Raw genomic sequence first — 23,209 nt, forward strand, 5'->3', positions numbered from 1 at the left:
GTAAAACGACCCTAGAACAAGCTCTCACCAGAGCCGAATCACAATTAGCCAAGGTTACTAAACAAGCCGATGTCTCCGAAGAAACGGCAACACCGGTGGCTAACGCCAAGACAGAGTACCAAACAGCCTGTGTGGCTCTCCGGCGACATAACTTTCGAAATTACGCGACCCGGATGCATAAAGAAAGAGATAGAGCCGGCACATTGCTGGCATGGTTAGCCTAAAATGACACTGACGCACGGCCCATAACAGAGATAATAAACCCCCTCGGAAATCTTGTAAGGTCTCATGATGAGATCCTCTTAGCGTTCCATCAATACTACTCTGCAGTTTACCATAACCCGGCACCGGTTGAGCAGGGCAGGATCGACCACTTTCTAGACCCCCTCACGATATCCAAAATTGCGGAGGCAGACAGGACAACATTAGATGTGAAGATACAATTTACTGACATCACTCAAGCCCTTCACAACCTAGCCCGCAACAAGGCTCCGGGATTAGACGGATTCCCCCTAGAATATTATACCACCTTCTCCACCTTACTGGTCCCCCGATTGGTGTTGATGTTCGCGGTCGCATTAGAGATGGGAGAATTACCAAGATCCCTTCGGGAGTCTATAATAGTGACTTACCTGAAACCCAACCGGCTTACTCAGCTAATGGCTTCTTATCGCCCCATCACACTGCTATCTGCCGACTGTAAGATTCTGGGAAAGGTACTAGCGGACGGATACTCGCAAATCATACGCCCATTGGTGCACCCCGACCAGTGCGGCTTCGTCCCAAGCAGGAACACATCCCAGAATATACGCCGACTTTTTCATGTTCAAGACCAAGTCTGTGACGAATATCCCCGGGCTGCATGCCTTATCCTGGACCTCAAGAAGGCCTTTGATACCCTTACGTGGTAGTTCCTATTCTCGGTCCTTCAACGAGCAGGACTGGGCCCCACCCTTATACTGTACACGCAGCTCTTATACACCAAACTCACCTCACGTGTTCGCATCGGATGGTACATCTCACCAGAGTTTGCGGTCCAGAGGGGTACGAGGCAGGGCTGCCAGCTCTCGCCCCTGCTTTTCGCAATTGCAGTAGAACCCCTAGCTATACAGCTCGGTCAGGAGGGACAGCAATGGGGCATCCCACTCGCGGACGCCGTGCACAGTGTATCAATGTACGCCGACGACGACCTTTTATATGTTCGGGATATCGCTGCGGATCTCACCCCCATCTGGGCAACACTCACAGAATTCGCGGACGTCTCGGGCTGAGAGTGAACTGGGAAAAATCCGGGGTTTACCCATTGCTTCCAAACCTCCCTCCCCCACGACGTCTGGCTCGGGGATCAGAAGGTGGCCTGGACTGCAGAGGCTCCCCGATACCTTGGGATCCGCCTCTATCACTCTCCAGCCATCATATTCGAGGGCAATCACCGCAGAATTCAACCGCTGATATGATATCAGCGGTTGGATTCCGGCGGAATCTACCATTAGCCCTGATTGACCGGGTGGCACTGGCCAAAATGATAATAGTTCAGAGACTGCTTTACCATTTCACCAATCTTCCAGTAATCCCGCCAAGAACCTTTTTTAGAGACCTAGACTCACTCCTTAGTTCGCTATTATGGGGGAAAGGCAGACATAGGATAAAATTAGCTAAGTTGAAACTACCCACCACGCAGCGGGGACTAGGTGCCCCATCCTTCGAATTATACTTTCTCGCAGAGCAACTTCAGTGGCTATCCTACAGGATGGCAGGCAGACACTTAGGTGAGACACAAACCGCAGCAGGTTGGGTGCCCACCCTGAATTACCCTGAATTATGCATCCGATCGAGAAGGACGAGATTACGGAAGCCCTTGCGGAGATGAGAGCCACCAGTGCCCCGGGGACGGACGGCCTACCGGTCTCCTTTTATAAAGCATTCATAGACCTACTGCTCCCGCATCTAGTTACCCTGTTTGACGATATGTGTGTCATGGGCACTATGCCGCATACTATGAGGGAGGCCCTTCTGGTTGCCATCCCTAAACCAGGGAAAACTCCGGAGGAGTGTAGCTCTTATCGGCACCTCTCGCTGCTCAATGTGGATACTAAAATATTCGCCAAGATTTTAGCTACCAGACTGACCCTTCTGTCCAACATTCTAGTCGCCCCGGAACAGGCAGGATTCATACCGAGCAGAAATCTCACATACAATATTCGCACAGTGTTTGGAACCATGCAGAATGTGGCACAGGAAAACAAGGCGATTGCAGTTTTCCTCAATATGGAAAAAGCATTCGACTCGGTAGAATGGGCGTTCATGAGACAAGTGCTGATGAGAATTGAACTGGGGCCGTTCTTCCTGCAGCTGATAGGAATCTTATATTATAGGCCCAGGGCGCATGCTCGCTTGGGTGACTTGGTTACTGACGCCTTTCCCATATCCAGGGGGATTCGGCAGGGCTGCCTCCTGTGGCTACTATTGTACGCCTTGGTGGCAGAACCATTGGCGTGTGAGTTGCGAGAGTACCATGGTAAAGAGGGGATTGGCTTCCTGCCCTGCAGGATAGTAGTGTCGACCTATACGGACGATACGTTGCTGTACGTTAGGGATCCTGAGACCAATTTATCATCGGTTATCAGAGGCTTTACACTTTGGCGCACTATCTGGATCAAAAGTTAACTGGGCGAAGTCACTGGTGATTCCCCTCTCCCCTGCCATGGTGGAATTTGATATGGAATACCCGCTGCAATGGTCCACTGACTATTAGATATTTAGGTATTATGTTGCACACTGACTCAGATTGTATTTAGGGAAAACTACGGCACAGCTTTAGATAAACTTGAAGACTATGTTGAGCTTTGGTCCCGACTTCCCCTGTCGCTGATGGGGCGCATATCAAATATGAAGATGGTGGTCCTACCCAGGCTATTATTTCTATTTACAAACATTCCAATAGTTCTTCTGTGCTCCTTCGGCAGTCCATGATCAAGTTGGCTTGGGCGGGTAAGCAAGCGAGGGTGCAGTGGAACATTCTTACACTCCCGCACCATATGGGTGGTCTTGGGGCACCAGACTTTAAATTATACTACAGGGTGGCGCAGGGGGCCCACCTTCATGCTTGGATACACGGGGAGGCTAATATACCGTATTTGGGAATGGAGAGCCTGTTTTCGGAACCGACCCCACTGCCCGCCACAATATTTGACACTGTCGATCGCAGAACGGGCTTCCTGGACTCCATCAACGTCACTCGGCATGCCTGGCATTGCCTATTGCAGCAGCAGGCTGGAGCGTTACTGTATTCTCCTGCAATGCTGCTCGAGTGGGCGCGATGGCTGGAGCCGTGTAAAGATAGGGGAGTCGTGCAGGCGTTGCGCAAGCTCTCAGTGGAGGTGGCCGGAGATCTCTTTCTCGATGGAGTGGTGAAAACCTGGGAGCAGGTAGAGGGAGCTGTAGGCGGAAACATGCTGCTGAGCAGATTTCAGTTACACAGGGTGCGCGGGGCCTTACGTGATCTGCTGGGAGATGGCCTCGAGAAACCCCCAGAGGTGCCTGAGCTGTCCCATGTGATTAAGTCAAAGTCCACCCGCAAGATGATTACTGCTTTGTACAAACTCACCATTGCGCACAGGGAAAACAAATATACGGCGGCCCGACTAGCGTGGCAGAGGGACTTACAGATACAAATAGATGACCCAATGTGGACCTATTGTTGTATGAATACTAGGAAGATCTCGCTACATGGCAAGCATAGACTCATACACTTTAAGTTCATTAACAGAGCCTATTACACCCCAGAGCGACTCTGCAGGTATGGCCTCCGGGAAGAGGCGATTTGCAAGAGATGTCGAGCACCGAATGCTGATTTTCTGCATCTAGCCTGGCAGTGCCTGAGAACTCATTCCTATTGGGTGGAGATACTTAGGGAAGTGGGGAGAGTGGTGGAGACTGACTTGGCGCCTGACCCAATGATGGCACTACAGGGGTATACCAAGAAATTACCCAAAGCAATCCGCAGAATGGTAGATATGGGGCTCCTGATAGCCAAGCGTTGGGTTGCGATGTGCTGCACGAGGGGCCCAGCTCCGACATTACGGCAATGGGCACATGACATGATGTACTGCTGCACGCAGTCCGAAAATTACAGAGCTGCCCCTGCCTAGGAGCAGACCCCAACATTTTTGGGGACTATACACTACTTATAAACTCAACACTGCTGGAGGGGGGGGGGGGGAGATGGGGAAGCAGTGGGGAGGGAGGTGGGGTCTAATGTCGCTACTGACGTCATAAAGGGGGTTCCCTGGATGCCGACTGTATAAACACCATAGAGTGCTATTCCTTTTTGTGACTTATGCAGCGACGGGGAGGAGGGGAAACGGGGTGGGAGTGGGACACTGTAGGAAATAGGAGACACTTGGAGAGAGTGCGCCTACATAACGTGTGGATTACATATTTATACTGGTTCTCCAGAGATGCCAAGTTAAGTGTATGGTCGACTGAACAGGGGCTCCTGAACCCGACTGCCGCCTGCCCGAATCGTGTTGTTGGCATGATGGCGGTGTACTTTTCTCGAAAAATGATCTACAGGCCGTGAGGCCGATTAAGTGTGATGTTGTACCAAGGCATGTAGTTGCTTATGTTGTGATGCACCTAAATAAAAACAATAAAAAAAATGTTTTAAAAGAAAGGTTTTACATTTTCTTCGTAATCCAAACATATGTTCTGCCAAAATGTTGCAATTTTAAAATGGACTGTATATTTTTTCAGAGTCTTTGGAGATTGGAGCAGGTCACATTTTTCTACAAAAATTAGCTGCTAGTCTTTTTCCTTCACTCGAAAGCTCATATCCTAAAAATAGGACATTGAGATGGGCAATTTTTGATTTTTTAAAGTTACATTTATAGCCCTTCGAGGCGAACCGCAAAACTATGTTGTTCACCCTGGTCAAATGATAAAATAGTTCATCATCCTTCAAATAAATATCATCTACATAGGACAATGACTCCTCTCAAAATTTTGAAGTAACTCTGATACTCTTGCTGAGAACAATCCGAAGCTATTCTTATACCCTTGGGGCAAGCTACAGAATTGGCGTTAAGCGCAGCGGGCCGAAAATGCTGTCAAATATCTGCTGCAGGTGCTATATTTTGGCAAAAGAATCAATTTAAGATATCTAGTGTTGTTTTGTATTTTTTACATACAATGTTATTAATAAATGCAGCACGGTGTGCACTCTGTTTTGCAAATGTTTTCGTGCATGTGTTCATATGCTTGTAGTCTAAAACTAGACAGTATGAATTGGCAGGTTTCATTAACCCTTTAGGTGCTGCCGTCGGCCAACGGTCGTCACGGGCACTACCTCCCCAGTGCTGCGTGCGACCGCTGGACGTCCAGTTCAGCACTGGATAATGGACAGCGCAGCACTGGGGAGGTTTGTTTACGAGCTCCTAAGGTGTTAAGGGAAATAGAGGATTATTCATGGAGGTGCACTCACACCTTGGTATTCAAGCTGATCCAGGATCTCCTCTGACTTTCTTTTGCGTAATGTTTTATTGGTTACTGTCTCTGTGGAGTTGTAGCTTTAACTGGGATTTCATGGTGAGGTGACTCAGCATCCCACCCTAGATGATTTCGGTATAATGCAGGACCAAGTGCTCCCGCCCACTCCTGCGCATATGAATATTTTAGTGATTCTGGAACGTGGTCGGTGCAAGCCGATAAAATTACTGTTTCTCCTTTAGTGTAAGGAGATTTTGGGTGACCCAATAAACCCTTGTAGGCATGGGCAATGGATAATTCAAAATAGGGAATGGCTACAAGGGATTTTGTTCATAAACTAAGTACATATGATTAAACGTATATCATTCAAGGGTTGATTAAGTAATTGAACCCTATTGTACCCACAGGATAACTAAATCATTCTTGTGTTGTTCATAAGCATTCAATGAAATTAGGCTGAAGAGAAGAAAAGTAAAGTAAGCACACAGCAAGTTAATTTTATCTGAAAATTTCAGCATTGAATTGATCAAAGAATACAAATCATGGGGATAAAAAGAGATAAATCCAATCTTGGCAGTTATGAATGGATGTACATATAAATCAACAATTCAATTCATAACATATCAACAACTCAATAGGAAAAAAGAAAAAGACCAAGTTCACTGGTATACAAGGGTATCCTTCATGCATTAATGCTTTGGCGATGGTGATTAGGTCGACGTATCTCTGATACAAACTAGCCTAGCAGCTTATCCTTGTTTTCATAGATTGGTTGAAGCATGGAAATAATTGTACATAATTGCTTTTTGTATAGGGGGCTTTTCTCAAAAAATTAGTCCTGATGATGGTCTTATTGATGCCTACAAGCAAGACCGAAACGTCGACCTAATCACAATCTCCACAGCATTAATGCATGAAGGATACCCTTGTATACCAGTGAACTTGGTATTCTTCTTTTTTCCTATAGAGTTGTTGATATGTTATGAATTGAATTGTTGATTTATATGTACATCCATTCATAACTGCCAAGATTGGATTTATCTCTTTTTATCCCCATGATTTGTATTCTTTGATCAATTCAATACTAAAATTTTCAGATAAAATTAACTTGCTGTGTGCTTACTTTACTTTTCTTCTCTTCAGCCTAATTTCATTGAATGCTTATGAACAACGCAAGAATGATTTAGTTATCCTGTGGGTACAATAGGGTTCAATTACTTAATCAACCCTTGAATGATATACGTTTAATCATATGTACTTAGTTTATGAACAAAATCCCTTGTAGCCATTCCCTATTTTGAGTTTCTCCTTTAGGGCAGTCCATAACAAACTCAGGTGGCCAAAAGTTTTCAGCCAAAAGGATATCATAATCATTTATCAGGTTCTCTCAAAAGAGACCCTTCATTTTCCTTGATATGTCCCGCTCCATATGGAGTGCTATTTCATTTAACTGATGGGGGAAGCTTACCCTTTTATGAGTTGTGTCCACCGTGATATGTTCATTCAATGCTGCTGTCACCAGAAATTCTATCAGGTTCTGACGAGCTATTGTTACTTCTGCTGCGTTGTCTAGCATCGTCAGAGCCCATTCTACGTTCAGAAGTTGAGTCCTCAGTAGCCTAGGCATTTCTTATTTTTAGGCCAGCTACCTTCTTCTTTTTAAATTGTGGTTAAGATTTTGGTTTATCTTCTTTTTTGATAATGTAGTCTGAAGTGCGATGTGTGTCTCTTGGCTGGATTTGCTCTTCTGATCTGCGTTCTGACCGTCCTTCCCTCTCTCCGGGTTTTTGGATCAACCCTGAAAGGAACAAGAGGAATGGGAATCAGTATCCTCATACCTGTCAGGTTTTTTAATATTATCACAGGTCCTAAGGTTATATTTTCTGTCAGAGGGCTCTCGTTGAGGAGACCCTCCCCGTGATTGTGATGCATTCTGCTTATTCTTTGATTGTTTATTACCCTGTTTCTTCATGGAAGACTCGCGTGCTTGCTTGGAGTTATTCTTTTTAGGATTACGCCTTAATTGTGGTTTTATATGACTAGCTCACAAATTATCTCTTCCCATTGAAGCATAGGTATCTTCGATAATTTTAGGTAATTCCTTCTCCGGTTTTGCATGAATGTATTCCCTCAGGCGCTTGCGTACAGCCACCGCTGCTGCCTCCCCTTTTATGTTTGTTAATATAATCGTTGATACCTGGGAAAAATTGACTATTCATTTCATTCCCAAGTCCAGGTCAGGTTCTGCCCTGTACTCATTCTGTATTTGCTTCAATACTTCTTGTATGACTACTATTGAAGGCATACCATGTGTTCTGGTATAGACGGCAGCTAAGACTGTACTCCAAGTGGTAGAATCTTCTATCAGGGAGTTATCCCCATTGGCAAGCAAATTGTCAGTATTCTGTGTTTTTCTTGCGGGCCTGTGTGTGGAAACACTGCCTCAAGCTGTGCTATTTTCTGTGGCATCCAGAATGGCACTAGCTCTTGTTTAGTCGGCATTCGTCCCATAAACGTGTTCAGCGTTTGTGGGGTGATTTTTGTTGCAGTCCCTTGTAGTTGACCTGTTTCAATGACCCTTGGAGGTTGAAGTGTGAAGGTTCACATAGCGAACTGTGTAAAATTTCTGTATATCTTTATTATTTCTTTATGAAGTGGATGTATGTGTGCTGCTGGCAATGTGTCAGTCTCTGGATGCGGTGTGTAAACAGATAGAACCAGCCAAGTTGCTCCGTCTCTGCAGAGCGGACTGAGTCTCACTTTTATACAAGTTTAGAAGAGAAGCATTCTAATACAGAACGAGAAAGCTAGACACCACTTTATAGAAAAAAATTCCTGGACTTATCCCTGGGTCTCTGGGAATTACTGAACAACTTTAGAACACAATCGAGAGGCAATAAAACTGAGTATACATATGAAAATTAATACACAGAACAAGAGGAAATGAAACAGGAAAAAGTTTTTGTTGATTCTGTGCATCTTTAATCAATTATTTTTTTCACTGAATACAGATAAGTGCAGCCAATGCGTTTCGCCTGGTTACAGGCTTCCTCAGGGCAAGATCGTGTGTCAGGTCAAGCACGCAGTTAAAAGCAGACAGCGCTACAAATGACATAAAAGTATTCCACAAAAGCTTCTGCAGCAGCAATCGACTTGAAAAATCAGCTGTCAGTTAGCAAGAGAAATTGTATGATAAGATATATATTTGAATTTTGTTCCTATAGGGGCAAAATGTACTACCTTCCCATTGTAGGACGTCAAAGGACATGTATATGAAGGGCAGGTGTTCAGCTTTGAAGCCTTCCTCATTATGTTCATGCTCTCCAACAGAAGGTTAAAATGCACTTATTGGATAGCCTCAAGAACCTGGCCTTCAAAGTCGGCAGCATTAGGTAGGGATAGTACATTGGGAATCCAATATTGAAGAATTCCCTGCCATGACACAAACAGGCATCTATGGTACCAGCACTGGCAAATTGTGCTGAATCAATGAGAATCATCCTGACAATTGAGTGCTGGACCTTCTGTATCAATCTGGTGTAAACTAACGCAAAATCCTGAGAGATCTGTCTGTCGAAAGACTGAATATGGTACGCTGGTGTATGATCTTGCAGGTGACATCCAGTAATTTTTGTTCCGTCTGTCTCGTTTGCCCCATCTGATGAGTACAAATGCTGCTAGGACATCAGAGTTTGATAATCACTCAGATTCTTTTCAACCGCTTCTCCTGACAATGTCCATTGCCAGATTCTGAACTTAGGGATAAATTGCCAAGAGTCAAATCTGATGTGTCAATGTCACCTGCCGGAGACCATAAAGCTCGAAGGACAAGGTTTTCACCCAGCTGCCTTGTTTTTGAGAGGATAAATTTTACTTGCATTGTTTTGTCTGTTTGACTGAATTTGGACTTTCTTGTAACCACCAGCACTGGGCAGATAGCTTAGGTGTAAGGCACACCAGGCCTCTGTAGACCACTGAGCAAGGCCACAGCACATGTCCCAAAGGTAGAGGGAAATGTGGACTGGACAAAGGATGGAACCTCTGAACTCTCAACTTCCATACATAGTGGTTTGGGTGGCACCAGGGACTCTAGAATATATTTTACCCATTTTCAACAATATAGGATTTGGGGATTGGGGATTGACATAAACAGACACATCTTTAAAGTTTAGCTAAGGTTCATAGGGGAAACAACAGCTGCTACATCACAAACACTAAATAGCCTGAGCATTCATCATTTAAAGATGTGAAATAACCTGAGCACTCACTTCTCATTCAAACATGGAACCAGTCTTGATATTTTGATATTTTGGATGATACCTACAGCAATGGAACCACCCCCACCATGTTTTCTTTGCTCCATCATGAGGAGGGCTGCAAAACTGTCATAAATAATTAAGTTACTATCCTAATTCGTAGAATTCTGTCTCCACTGGTCTGTTAAGCACTCATGCAAAGTCCTCATTCCAACCGTGAAGTGTGGGCAATACACAAGCGAGTCACTGAGCAGAGATCTAGAAAGAGATAAACAAGAATTGCTTTTCCTCTGAGAAATTTGTTCGACCCCTCCCAAACAAACTATTGAAATTCAATTGACAGGCATAGCATGTGCTGTCACTTAGTGTCAAAGCTATGTGGCTGACCAGTAGCTGCTATTGTTTCAAAAACTACAAGGTTCCATACAAACTCCACACTTATGGCACTTCCTCTTTTCACAATAGGAGAGTATCGCTTGCCATGCTATTATCCGTTTGTGTGCTATGTGCTGCCATGTCTAAAATGTGTTGAAAAAGTTTAACGAAGTGTGGGGAAAAAAATGTACTAACCCAGGTATCCAACCAAATAGTGTCACCTTGTGGCATCTGGGTATGCCTATTGTGTATATCAACCATGCCAGCACCTATCAGATATTTGGCTGGGATGAAGTACCAGAAGAGGAGGAACGTTTAGGGCCTTTCTTTGCCTGTTATGGTCCTAGTCATCCTGGATGTTCCATTGAGAATGACACCCAGCCAGAGTCAGTCAGGAGTTCTCGCTCTACTGCTGTATGAAAAATGTTGTCTTCTGCGAAATGTTAACCATATGCAACAGAAGTCTAAAATCAGTCATTTGTCAACCTCTTTAATTTTAATACATTTCTCAAAAGCAGTCAGTGGTCTTGTGGTGGCAGATTTATCTGATCGTTGCAGAACCCAATGTTCAAGTTGGCTGTACCTAACCATCTCTGTCAAACCAAAGTCTTTTTTCAGCTGATAAAATAGCTTTAAAGTTCACTTTTGGAAAATATCTCCCACCTTTGTGCTCTTTGCATATTTCCACCTGTCAAATGCTGTGTATAGCTCTAGCCAGGCTGGGTAAATTCTGAATTATTCCTCAGTGGGATAAAGTGTGATGGGAAGGATGGAATGCAAGTGAAACCTATGGAGTAGGCAACTTTGTCCTAGGTAGACTTGAATGCCCTGTTCAACTGAGAGCTATCCATTCTTTTGAGTCTATGCATTTTACACAGTCACAGCACTGCCCACTCACAATTGGCCGCCTACTACGGTTTTGTCCATGAAGCACCATTGCTTTGCTGCCTCTTCCTTACCCCATTCCAGTATGAACCTGAAGTAGCAGGTCATGACTGTGGCACCCAGTCCACCTCACTTGAGTGCCATATCATCTAATCAATGCAAGCCGTCCCTTCGCATGCATGACAAATTAGGGTGGAATTCACTTTTAACAATTGATTATGTGCCTATCTAGGAATCTTACTGCAAAGCTAGCAGGCAAGATTGAAGGCATGTTAAAGTGATAGCCTTACGTGACTGCACACAGTTGATGATGCTATTCTGACACCTACCTGCTGAGTCTCTCCTCTGGCATTCATCACCCGCCCTAGTGTAAGTGTCATATCAGAGTCGGTTGCAGATGTAAACCACTTAAAACCATGAAGATGGTATGTGCCATCAGATTGTAGTCTTGCAATGGTCTCAGTTCCACCAGCTGCAAATGAAGAGTATACATTTTAGATCAATGAAATTAGACCAGTGAGCTGTCATCATCAGAAAGGACATACCAAGTGAAGAAAGCCATTCAGTCATTTAGTGGGAAAGGGGCAAGGAATGTGGTCCTATCTAATGTACACCAAGTGTCAAAAATAGTTTTATGAAAATTAAAATAACACTACTCAACCAGTTTTGGTGATCTTCATTGTGATACACTCAATACTTTACCAAAAACTTTCAAATTAATAATGGACTATCCACTGGAAGTCTTATCCAACTACAAACTATTGAAGCTTGTTTGAATTCCTTTGTGTTTGCATAATCCTTTCCTCACATACTCCTCTCTACCTTTTTTCATAAAATGGTACTTCCACCACGGTATTCTTGAGCAACTCCATTCCCATTCTTACATCCATACGCAGATCCTTCTATGCTGATGTCTTTTCATCACTACTGTTTCCTTCCAATAAAACTGGCTTGCTAGCCTAAGAACAAGATAAGCATATACCTAGGGTTTTTTCTGTCACATAAACCCTTTGATCAAATTCTGTTGAGCACTAGGTGTGAGACCTTTCTGCAGGGAAGTCAGTAGTTAATGGACAATGTATGTAGTGGGTGCTGTGGCTTACTGATAGTAATAAAGGTCTTAGATTCCAAAAGCTCTCCAACAGAAACCATGTGCCTATTTTTTGCATACTCCAAGGGTAGTGAAGGGGAGTGGTCAAGGCTTACTCCAGGAGCTGTTAAAGTTTTAGAATGTCAAATACTAGATGACACAAATGCATCATTAAATTATTTAATAATCTCAATGCCCAGTCAGAACTATTTCCTTCAAAATGAAAATGTCCCCATTTATTTAGTTTATAAGATAAGAAACAGCCATAAAAAATATTTTACAAATTCTGTGTGGGAGGGCACTACACCCAACACCATTATAGCATATATGCAGCAAGACATATTAGTTGAGATAGGACCATCTAGCCAATAAATGGGAAGAAATGTGTGCATGTTTGGCTATCTTCAGAATCGTTATCACACAAGTATAGTAGTGTTACTTTAGTACTATTTATATACTACAAAATGCTATTCACTAAATTACAGGCGGGGACCTACTCACTTTGCCACACAATGGAAAGATCTCCGTACTTAGAAGCCTACGTTTAGTAGCAAATGTGGAAGGGACGGGCTGAAAAATGAAGAACACTTACTACAAAAAGGGAGGGGTTTAGGTAAAAGTAAAGAGTAGTTTAGAGTAGGGCAGTGTACTACAAACACAAAAGTGTAAGCCTATTGCCTAAAACCCTAAATGTGACTAATCAGTAGTAACTGTTCTCCAGCCCACCTTCGAGTAAGTCAAGAACCACACTTGGCCACTCATAGGTACTGCAACACATTCCAACAGAAAATATGGACGCAGGGCCTCAAAATCTCCCCAGAGGAAATAATGTTAAATAAATAATATTATTTTGCATTTTACAACAAATGCTAGTTGGTAAGCCTTTTTATTGATTATTTGCCAGTGTTTCGAAGATTGTATTTTACAGAAAAAAGGCATCACTGAAAATGATTTCCCGAAATTCACATAGTTTAATTCATTTGCAGGATATTAGCTTCTCTAGACAAATAAAAAGGATAAATGGATGGTTCACATAGCAGTTCGTTCTTTCAGTACTTTTTAGGTTTCGCCAGCATAGCGCTTGCGGGTGCTTGTGAAATCTCTTATATTTAATATATCTTAAAAGGGGGCTCTTATCAGTTCCCATTGCCAAATTACTGTGTTCATTCACATTTGTGTGAAACTTTTTTGTTAACTTCCCCTGGCTGATACTTCTACTAAAGCTGTTCACACGGTTTAGGCCCGATTCACTGTCAAGATAAAATCTCTTCCCATGGAAAAGGCAGACCGCTTCTAACAGTATGCTTGCTTTTTATTACTTAGCTGTGTAAAGCAAATGCTTTAGATTTAGAACGTTTATGGCATTTCCTATTCATGCCTCAGTACCTTTCTTTGCACTTTGTAGGCATTATTGGATAGATTTTTCAACATAATCTATATGGTCATTATGATAAAATTCTATATAGTGTGATAAACACTGCACGTTAAAAATAAAGTTCATGTACAAGAGCTATGCTATATTTTACTACTAAATAAGCAGCCACAAGTGCAGTTATCTTGTAGGCAACAGTGTCAATATCTGAATTGTGCAGCAGGTGCTGAGAGTTATGAGACTTCCTCAAAACACCCAATATTGCTATATTTTACAACTAAACAGGCAGTCATAAGTGAAGTTATCTAGCAAGATCTAGAGTCATGATTTCAATAGTGCAGCAGATGCACTGGCACCGGGACCAAGAGCTTCAGGCACCACACTAAACACCTATTATTGCTATATTTTATTCCTAAACAGGCAACCGCAAGTGTAGTTACCTTGCAGACAAAGGAGTCATGATTTGAATGGTGCAGCAGAGCAGTAGCAGTAGCACCAGGCCCAAACGGTGTCAGAACTCCTCTAAAGACATAAAATTGCTGTATTTGACTACTAAACAGGCAGTCACAATTGCAGTTACCTTGCAGTTAAAAGGGACTTGATTTGAATGGTGAGCAGATGCAGTGGCACTGGGGCCAAAAGCTCTTGAGACCCCACTAAACCCAGATTATTGCTAAATTGTACTACTAAACAAGACAGTCAGTTATCTAGCAGGCAATAGGGTCATGATTTGAATGGTGCAGCAAGTGCTGTAGCACCAGGGCCAAAAGCTCTAGGCACCCCACTAAACACCTAATATTGCTATGTTTTACTACTAAACAGGCAGTCACAAGTGCAGTTACCTTGCAGACAATAGGGTCATGATTTGCATGGTGCAGCAGGCAGAGTGGACCGGGCCCACACATTTACAGAACTCCTCTAAACAACTAATATTGCTATATTTTACTATTATTCAGGCAGACACAATTGCAGTTATCTTGTAATGTAATGTAATGATGTCTTGTAAAGCGCATGAATCACCCCACATGGGGTATCTCCGCGCTGGAGACCGCTGGGGAACCCGTCCTGGCTTTCCCTGTGAGATGGTCCCTACTGGGTATCTCCAAGGTGAAACCAGGCATCCCCGGCATATGTGGGGGGCCGTTGTGGAGATGAGGCAAGCTAATGCCCAGAGTTGCCGAGTGTGATCCCTGGTTAGAGTAGGCACCGAGGCGAGAATTATCGAGTCCGTTGACCCTGGTCCACGACCCTGCCACGTCTTGCAGTTAAATGGCGCTTGATTTGAATGGTACAGCAGGTGCAATGGATCCAGGGCCAACAGTTTTAGGGACCCCTCTAAATGCAGAATATTGCTAAACTGTACTACTAAACAGGCAGTCACAAGTGCACTTATCTTGCAGCCACTAGGGCTATGATTTCAATGTTGCTGCAGGTGCAGTGGCATTGGGGCCAAAAGTTGTCAGCACTCCTCTAAAGACCAAATAATGCTATATTGAACTACTAAATAAGCAGTCACGAGTGCAGTTACCTTGCAGGGACTAGGGTCATGATTTCAAAGGTGCAGCAGGTGCAGAGACACCGGGGCCCAACGCTCTAGGAACCCTCTAAACACTTAATATTGCAATATTTTTTTTAACTCTTTTTATTATATGTAGCTCGCTCAGGACACAAATCAATCGGGTAATATACAGACACAGTATAGATCAGCAATTTGCAATTCCGTAACATGTTTTGCTGGCTATCAGTATTTCACATTCAATAACAGTACCTTCCGTGCTTATCATGCACTCCCCCCTATAATTCCTCATCCGTACCCTCGTCCGCCCGTGCCCTTGGTGGTTCACAAGTGTCTCCCCTACATTTATTCCATGCCCCCTAAATTTTGTCTCACTTCTGTGGACAGCCACGACTGATGAACACCTTTCTCTCGGCCACCATTGCCGCGTCCATGTCTTTTCACCATGCGGCAAGTGACGGCAATTCCACTGAGCCCCACTTTTGTACGATATTGCGTTTTGCAAGCATGATCCCCAACGTGGCCCAGTCCTGTGCCGGATGATTAAAGTCATTTGGTTCCCATGCATTTAGCAAACACCTCTTGAGTTCCGGCACCATTGACACTTCCTCTGTTTGTTATCCAATAATCCATGATCTTTGGGCATTGCCACAGGGTATGGTAGAACGTACCCTCCTCCCCACATCGTCGTAAGCAATGTGGGTGTGCTGTTTTGTCCATCCTGTATAGGGTAGACATCGTGTAGTAGGTGCGGTGTAGTATTTTGAGCTGCACCAGTCTGAGTCTCGAGGGTATTCCCACCTCCCGAGGGGAGGCTTGTGCCTCCTGCCAGTCAGTGTCGTCCAGTTCCCCCACGTCGCGAGACCATTTTTCCCTGAGTGTTCCCATGGGGTCCGGCAGGTTATTAACCAATTTCCGATAGATGAGTGATGTGGCCAGTTTATGCATGTAATCTGTCAGTAGTCTGTCCTCCAGGGGTGTGACCTCCGGGATCTCAGTGTCAGGTGGTAAGACTACTTTCAGTGCTTGTGTGATTTGTGTGTATCTAAATATTTCAGAGGGTGCCAGCTCATACTGTTGCTGATGTCACTCAAATGGAATTACTCCCCCCTTACTCCATATGTCACCCACCGTGGATATGCCTATTGCGTCCCACTGTTCGAAGCCCTTACTATTCCTAAGTCGTCTCAGCCGCTTCGTATCCCAAAGAGGGGCGAGTTGGGTGATCATCCCTTGGCAGCCCAATTTTGTATGAACAGCATGGCATATGGCGACTGTGTGTTTTGTGGGCCCAATCAACCCTGGAGCCTGCTTCTTGTTATAAAGAGCGGACAACATCATGTCTGTACCCAGTGTGAATCGGTCTGCCTTAAATGCAGGATCTGCTTGAGGGGCATGTATACACTGATTGATTACTTTCAATTGTGCTGCTCAGTAGTATAATTGTATGTTCGGGAATGCTATCCCACCATCATACCACCCTCTAACCAGTTTATTCTGAGCAATGCACGCCGGTTTGCTTCCCCACAGCAGATTAGAGACCTGAGCTGCTATCGCCTTGAAGTAACTTGGTGGTACTGGAAATGGTGTATTTTCAAATGCGTACAGAAATCGAAGGAGCGCCATTATTTTAAAAAGTGCTGCCTTTCCCAGTAGTGTTAGCAGCAATGCCCCCCAGTGCGTAGCATCCCTTTTTAAGCGCTCTAGCGGAGGCATGAGATTCCTTTCAAAGAAGTCCTCCGGATCAGCTGTTATATAGATACCTAAATATTTAAATGTTTCCTCCGTAATCTGGAACTGACAATCTTTTGGGAGTTGTGGCGGAGGGCCCTGTAGTACATACTAGACGGATTTTGACCAGTTTATGGTGTACCCAGACGCCTGCCCAAAAAGCTTACATATATTTAAGAGGACCAGGATGGAACGTCTAGGGGAGGCCACATATAGTAATATATCATCCGCATACAGTAAGATGCGGTCTTCCCACCCCTCCGCCCATTTGATTCCTCAGATCATGGGCTCCCATCTAATCCATGCCACTAGGGGCTCTAGCACCAGGGCAGAAAAGCAGCAGTGACAAAGGACAGCCTCGGCGCATGCCATGTGCCAGCGGAAAGTCTTTGGAGGTATGCCCATTGGCCGTAACGTGCGCCACTGGTTTAGTATATAGAAGACGAACCTATGCGCAGAATTTAGGGCCGAAGCCCAAGTGATGAAGCACTGCGAACAGGAAGGGCCATTCGACCATGTCAAATGCCATTCTTGCGTCCAGAGAAAGTACGACAGCTGGTTCCTGCAGATAGGGGATACGGGCCATCACTCCATGCAGGCGTCTCAGGTAAAGGGCCGTATTTCTGCCTGGCATGAAACCGGACTGATCCGGATGTATCAAAGTCGTAAGGTGAGGTGTCAGTCTAATCGCCAGGAGTTTCGCTAGGATTTTAGCCTCTGCATTAATCAAGGATATCGGACGATACGAGGTACACTCTTCAGTAGGCTTTCCCGGTTTAGGGATCGCCACTATAGTGGCCAATCGCTGATCTAACGGGAGTTCGCCTACTTGTAAGCTAACAGAATGCATGTTTAGCAGGTGTGGGGCTATAGTTTCCACTGTCCTTTTATAAAGTTCAACAGGTATGCCATTTGGCCCTATCGCTTTGCCGGGTTGTAGTGATCCGATTACCACTTTCAAGTCCTCCACCGTGAGGTCCGCCTCAACCAGGAGAGCCGCTTCCGGAGTGAGTTTCGGCATACTTATATCTTTTATATAATTCAGCGCCTCTTCCAGTGTCATCGTAGAGGACGACGTATACACCCGCCGGAAGTGTCGTGCTAGTGTGTGTACTATTGTCTGCAGGTCCATTGTTATTTGACCGTTATTTGTCCGTATCCGTGCTATCCATTTGGTACTCTGTTCTCTTTTATCCAGCCACGCCAGAAGCTTCCCGGCTTTATCACCGGTTTCGTATATTCTATGCTGTGTGCCCTTCAGTCGCAACCTGGTCACCTCCCTTAGGTATTTTTTATGCTGTTGCTGTTTAAGTCGTAAATTCTGGGATGTAGCCAGTGTTGGGCTGTTGGGAGTATTGGGCATCAGCATCATGTAGTTCTAATTCTATATCATGCAGCTCCTGCTGCTTCTCCCATTTGTGCCCGGTAATAGTGGCAATGGCTTGCCCTCTGAGGAGAGTTTCATAGGCTTCCCACAAGATAGTCAGGGAGTCAACCGACAGGGCATTTTCTTGGAAATAGTGTTTAGTCACCGTAGTGACGACCTTCTTGATCTTTGGGACTTTCAGAAACCCGGGGTAGATGGAATAGATCCGCTGCCGCCTCTTGTGGCGATATGTGTACCTCAAAAGCATCGGAGAATGGTCGGAGATGCCTCTAGGCCTAATCTCTATACGGTCAACATTCCTCAGACTATCTGCGGAAGCAAGAAAATAATCTATTCTAGACAGGCTATTGTGGACTCCGGAGTGGAAAGTAAATTGTCGTGCCGTGGGGTGATGTCATCTCCACACGTCAGCGAGCCCAAGTACCTCCATAAAACTCCCAAGGCAGGATACGCCCGCCACGTGTGTCTTCACAGGGTACCGGTCTAACGTCCCATTTATAGTTGCATTTAAGTCCCCCCCAATCAGTAGCTCCCCTAGCGGAAGGTCGAGTAAAAAAAACACTTCAAGCTGGAAGTGTTACCGCATGTAGGGCGGGAAAAATGTAGACAGATACTATATTGACAGGTCGCCCCTCCCACTGACCTATAATGGCTGCAAAGCGGCCATGGTTGTCCTTTGTGTTATGTATTATGTATTATTAGTGGTGATGGTTTTCTGACTAAGATACCCACACCCCTGTAACCAGAGGAGAACTCAGAGTGTACTAACATTTTGGATCCCCATCTATCCATTGCCCCACATGCGGCCCCAGTGAGGTGTGTCTCCTGCAGTAATGCCACTGTCGGGGAGCATCGCTTCAAGCACTGCAAAACTAGTCCCCTCTTTATTTGGTCACCTAGGCCATGTACGTTCCACGTGAGTAAGGACAAAGGTGTCACCTGGGTCATGGGATATGTGCCTAGATCAGGGTCTGTTGGATCGTGTGCTGCCATAGTTATCATAATGTGTGAGCAACGATACGGAGTCACATGCGTAGTGTGTCTGTAGAACAATATTTAAAAAACCATCATACCTGAGTGCCTGGTTAGAAACTAAAACAATAAACCAACAGAACCATAAGAACAATCCCTTCCCCTCCACCCCCCACCCTGCCTCCCTGCCAGACGGAGTCAGAACTGCCCGCCACCCCAACTTTGCAGAGTGCTTGGTACCCAATCCCATGAACAGTACTTGCGTTTAGGGGGTGAAAAGTCACTGAAGTTCGTAGTCTTTCCCCACCCCAAAGACGTTCTTTTTTATAGAATTGTATAGTGTCGAGAGATCTGCCACCGTAGCCACCGGTCCAATCCCCTATCGCCAAAACAAAGACAAGCCAGGAGAGCCCTTTCCTTACGGGCGGTAGAACGTTAGAACCAGTTCTCAGTGCTAGTGCGCCAGCATGAGTGTTAATACTCGCCAGTATTTCGTGGATCGCGAACGCCACACTTTGTCTCACTCCTCGGATTCATTCTTCTGCTGGTGTTCTTCTTCTTGCTCCTGTCGACGATCCCTGGCGTCTTCCTCCACCCTGAGGTGTCGTTGACGTCGGTCCGACCGCTTGGAGCCTTCCACTCGTCGCCATCCCTCGAGCCAGTCATGGGCCTCCTCAGGTGTCTCAAAGAACCAAGTCTTTCCATCCGCTACCACACGCAGTTTCGCCGGGAATAGCATTGAATATTGCAGCTCCCCGTTTCGAAATTCTCTTTTAACCTCCAGGAAGCTTCTGCAATGCTTAGTAACCGCCACCGTGTAGTCTGGAAAGAAGGACACCACAGAGTTTTGAATGCGCAGCGGTGGAGCCATCCTCGCCGTTTGCAATATAGTATCCATGTCTTGGAAATTGAAAATGAGGGCCAGGATGGGTCTGGGGTGGGGCCCCGGGTTTGGGCTTACCCCCCGGTACCCTGTGTGCTCTTTCAACAAAAAAAAAGGGTGAGAGTCCTCTGGGTTGAAGTCTGGTTTTTATGAGTTCTTATACGTACAGGTCCATGGCTGGGCCCCCTTCATTCTCGGGGACGCCCGTGACTCTAACGTTGTTAATCAGGGTGGTTTCATCACTTGTTCAACTTCTGTGACCCTGGCGGTCATCTTTTAGAAGTCTGCAAGCAGGAAGGAGACATCCGTGAATATCGATCCCACAGTCGATTGTACCTTGGCAGACATTATATCTTCTAACGTTACCTTGGCTGCCCCGCCTCTTCCGGAGCCTTGCCTGAAAGACCATTACGTTTGGGTAGCGCGGGGTAGTCTTTTGCATAGGTGTACTTATCTAATTTGACCTGCGAAGTCGTGCGTGGGCCTCTGCCTCCAATCCCAGCCCCGCTAGTGTAACGCCGGTCGGTAGTCACCGCCACCTGCCGCGACACCATTGGTCCCGCGCGGCCTGTCGGTTTTCCCGCTGCGCCACAAAAGGTTTGCAGGGTCTGCGACTGTTAGTGCAAGGTCAGGGATACTGCTCCTAGACTGCTTTGACGCTGTTCACTCCGCGTTGCCCTTTCCTCATTCTCTCGCGGGGGCGGGTCGCCAGTTAGCGGGTCCGAATGTGCCTCTGCTTGTGGCCTTCAATGGTGATATATGCCTGCGGGCCGTTCTGGTGTTGGTGCCAACAAGCAAGTCTTTTGGAGCCCATAGGCCGTGGTCCCCTTGATGTACTGCAGATACACCCGCCTTCAGGGGCAGTCTTAGGTGTCAGCCGAGTCTTTGCGCCACTTACCGGGGTGCCAGTGCCCCAGATCTTCGCTGAAGTGAGGTTTCAGTGTTGGGTGCCGTCCGCCCCTATTTCGATCACGTAGGCGGGCCCTTGCCGCAATTGAGGGCCCAGTTTCAGTGTGGCCGGGAGGCCGCGCCCCGCTGTTTGTTCTTTTGGGCACAGAAAGTGGTAATGTTGTGCATGACCAGGAGCAGGACCGCGCATTCACTCAGGCGGGATCTGCTGCTCCTTAGGTGCCGGTTCCCACCACGCTGTTGCTCCTTCACTCCCTGTCGCCTGGGCGCACCGCGCGCCGGTTCCTGCCCGATGTTACCTGCAATCGCGCCTTGCAGGCCTTAATCCCATTAATCCTCTTATCCCATTTCCCCCCCAAAACCACATTTTGCTGTTTGCCTAATTTCTCAGTCCCCTTCAGGGTAATACACAAACCCCTGGTACCTCTATAATAGCCAGGATGTTGGAAGAAAAGGATGCAAATTTGGTGTGAATACCTTATGTGGATAATACATTATGGGGGCCTAAGCGCAAAGTACCCCAAATAGTAAAAAAAAAAGGGTGTGGCGTGGGGAGACTCCTGGCAGCAAAAGATTTAATAGTTCTTGGTTTATAATAAATATTTTAACTTATTTGACATATAAATGGGTGAACTCTACTGTGGAAAATAACTCTACTTATGTTTGAGAGTTTACTATTAGTAACTTTATACACATAAATCCTGTTGTTGGGGGCTCCACTGTGGGCTGTAGATATGTATGACTATACTTGGGTGTAAATTTACACTTGGAAATAGTGACTAGCAGATTAGTGTAGATTTACACCTATGAAATCTACATATGTACATTTGTGAATCAGGCCCATTCTAGTGAACATAATCTAATACTTCTGACCTTTACTCTGCATTCTTAGCAACCCATGTTGTAAAGAGCATCAATGGTTAATTTAGTTTTTTTCGAGACCGAGTCCCTAAAACTTGAGGCAGTAAAATGCAATATACATAATAAAAAAAGCTAATTAATGCATTATAAATATAACAATTAAGGACATTTTATAATAAACAATTCTCAACAAAGACCATAGTAACACCCAACCTTTTTCAGTAAACTATAATTTACTTTCTAAAAGGTCTCCTTGAATTCAATGCAAACAACAAAAAGCGTGGGATGGCTAATACCTCCTGTCTAGTAATATCAGTTCTAAATAACTCCAAAGAACTGGTCACACTTCATATAGTCTTAATGAGCAGCTATTGTGGAAGCCATTTTGTCCTTGCAGTAACATTAACTAGTCCAAAGAACAAAAAGGCCTCTTCATGCTCCACCCTGTCTGGAAAAGTATTTTTGATTGTAAAGGCACTATACCATTTGTACGTAACATTATTCAATAGTAGAACTCCTAGCCTAAATTTGAAGCATAAAGCATCATCTTGGTGGGTTTGAGGCCATTGTCGTTGACTTTGACATTCAATCACCCAACCCGGCCCCCTCCATAGAAAGCTACCTAGAAGTAACAGGGGAACCTACTCAAGTCATAAAAACAGGATTAGAGTTCCAATCAAGTTCTTCCAATGGACTCAATGCACCAGCTTTTCAGCAGTCCCACAAATTTGGAATTGCAACAGGCTGTTCTACAGATGGCCAATGCCTTAGTCACTGACAACTGGTCAGACCTTGATTAGATATTATCCCCACCCGCAGTAACAACCACCACCTCTCCACAAACCAGTTGTAGAAGCCATCTTTCTTGTATGATACCAAATGCTGCAAGCTTTTAGGCCCTGCTAAGTTGACATAAAAAGCAGTGCACAAATGCTTGTACTATTTCCATTTGCACTTCAGAGACACAGCTTTTGTAACACAAGGTTTGATCAAGAATAATACGTGACAGGGAAGATGCTCACGTCGACCCAGACATTTCAGCATAGGACATTTTGCAATATGTCTGGTCCTTTCTATTATGTAGCAATTATTAACTGGAAAAGCACCAGACTTATATCTTACATTACAGTGGAAAGTCCCAGAAGCTGCCCGCTTGGGTCACATGGTCAGCAACAGTATGGCTCGGACCTTACGTGGTATATGACTGTTTCAGACCCTTGCTAATCGGTCAAATCTAGGGCTTAATTTGTGCTACGTATGTGATGATGTCACATCCTTTGTGGTTTTGGCCTATAAAAGCTGAGCTGTCACCAATGTCATATCTTTGGGCATTCAGTACTTATTGTCTGCCTCTGTGCTGCACGTACTTTTGCATTGTTTGTTTTGTTGTTCCCCAATAAATCTTGCTAACAGTTGTGCTGAGAGAGACTTGTGTTATTTGTATTATTCCTTATTATTACTATTTCAGCTTCTACACAGTCATTT

General features: G+C 45.0%; 1 protein-coding gene across 1 annotated transcript in view; it reads right to left on the reverse strand.

Annotated features, from left to right (window-relative positions):
* Positions 1 to 23,209, reverse strand: part of LOC144792285 (acyl-CoA dehydrogenase family member 11-like) — a 574,298-nt gene that overhangs the window by 329,738 nt on the left and 221,351 nt on the right. Inside the window, exon 6 of the mRNA XM_078667230.1 lies at positions 11,333 to 11,475. Coding sequence (XP_078523356.1) covers positions 11,333 to 11,475 — 143 coding nt within the window. The remainder of the gene's footprint in view (positions 1 to 11,332; positions 11,476 to 23,209) is intronic.

This window comes from Lissotriton helveticus, chromosome 11 (assembly GCF_964261635.1).
Source record: "Lissotriton helveticus chromosome 11, aLisHel1.1, whole genome shotgun sequence".
Lineage (NCBI taxonomy): Eukaryota > Metazoa > Chordata > Amphibia > Caudata > Salamandridae > Lissotriton > Lissotriton helveticus.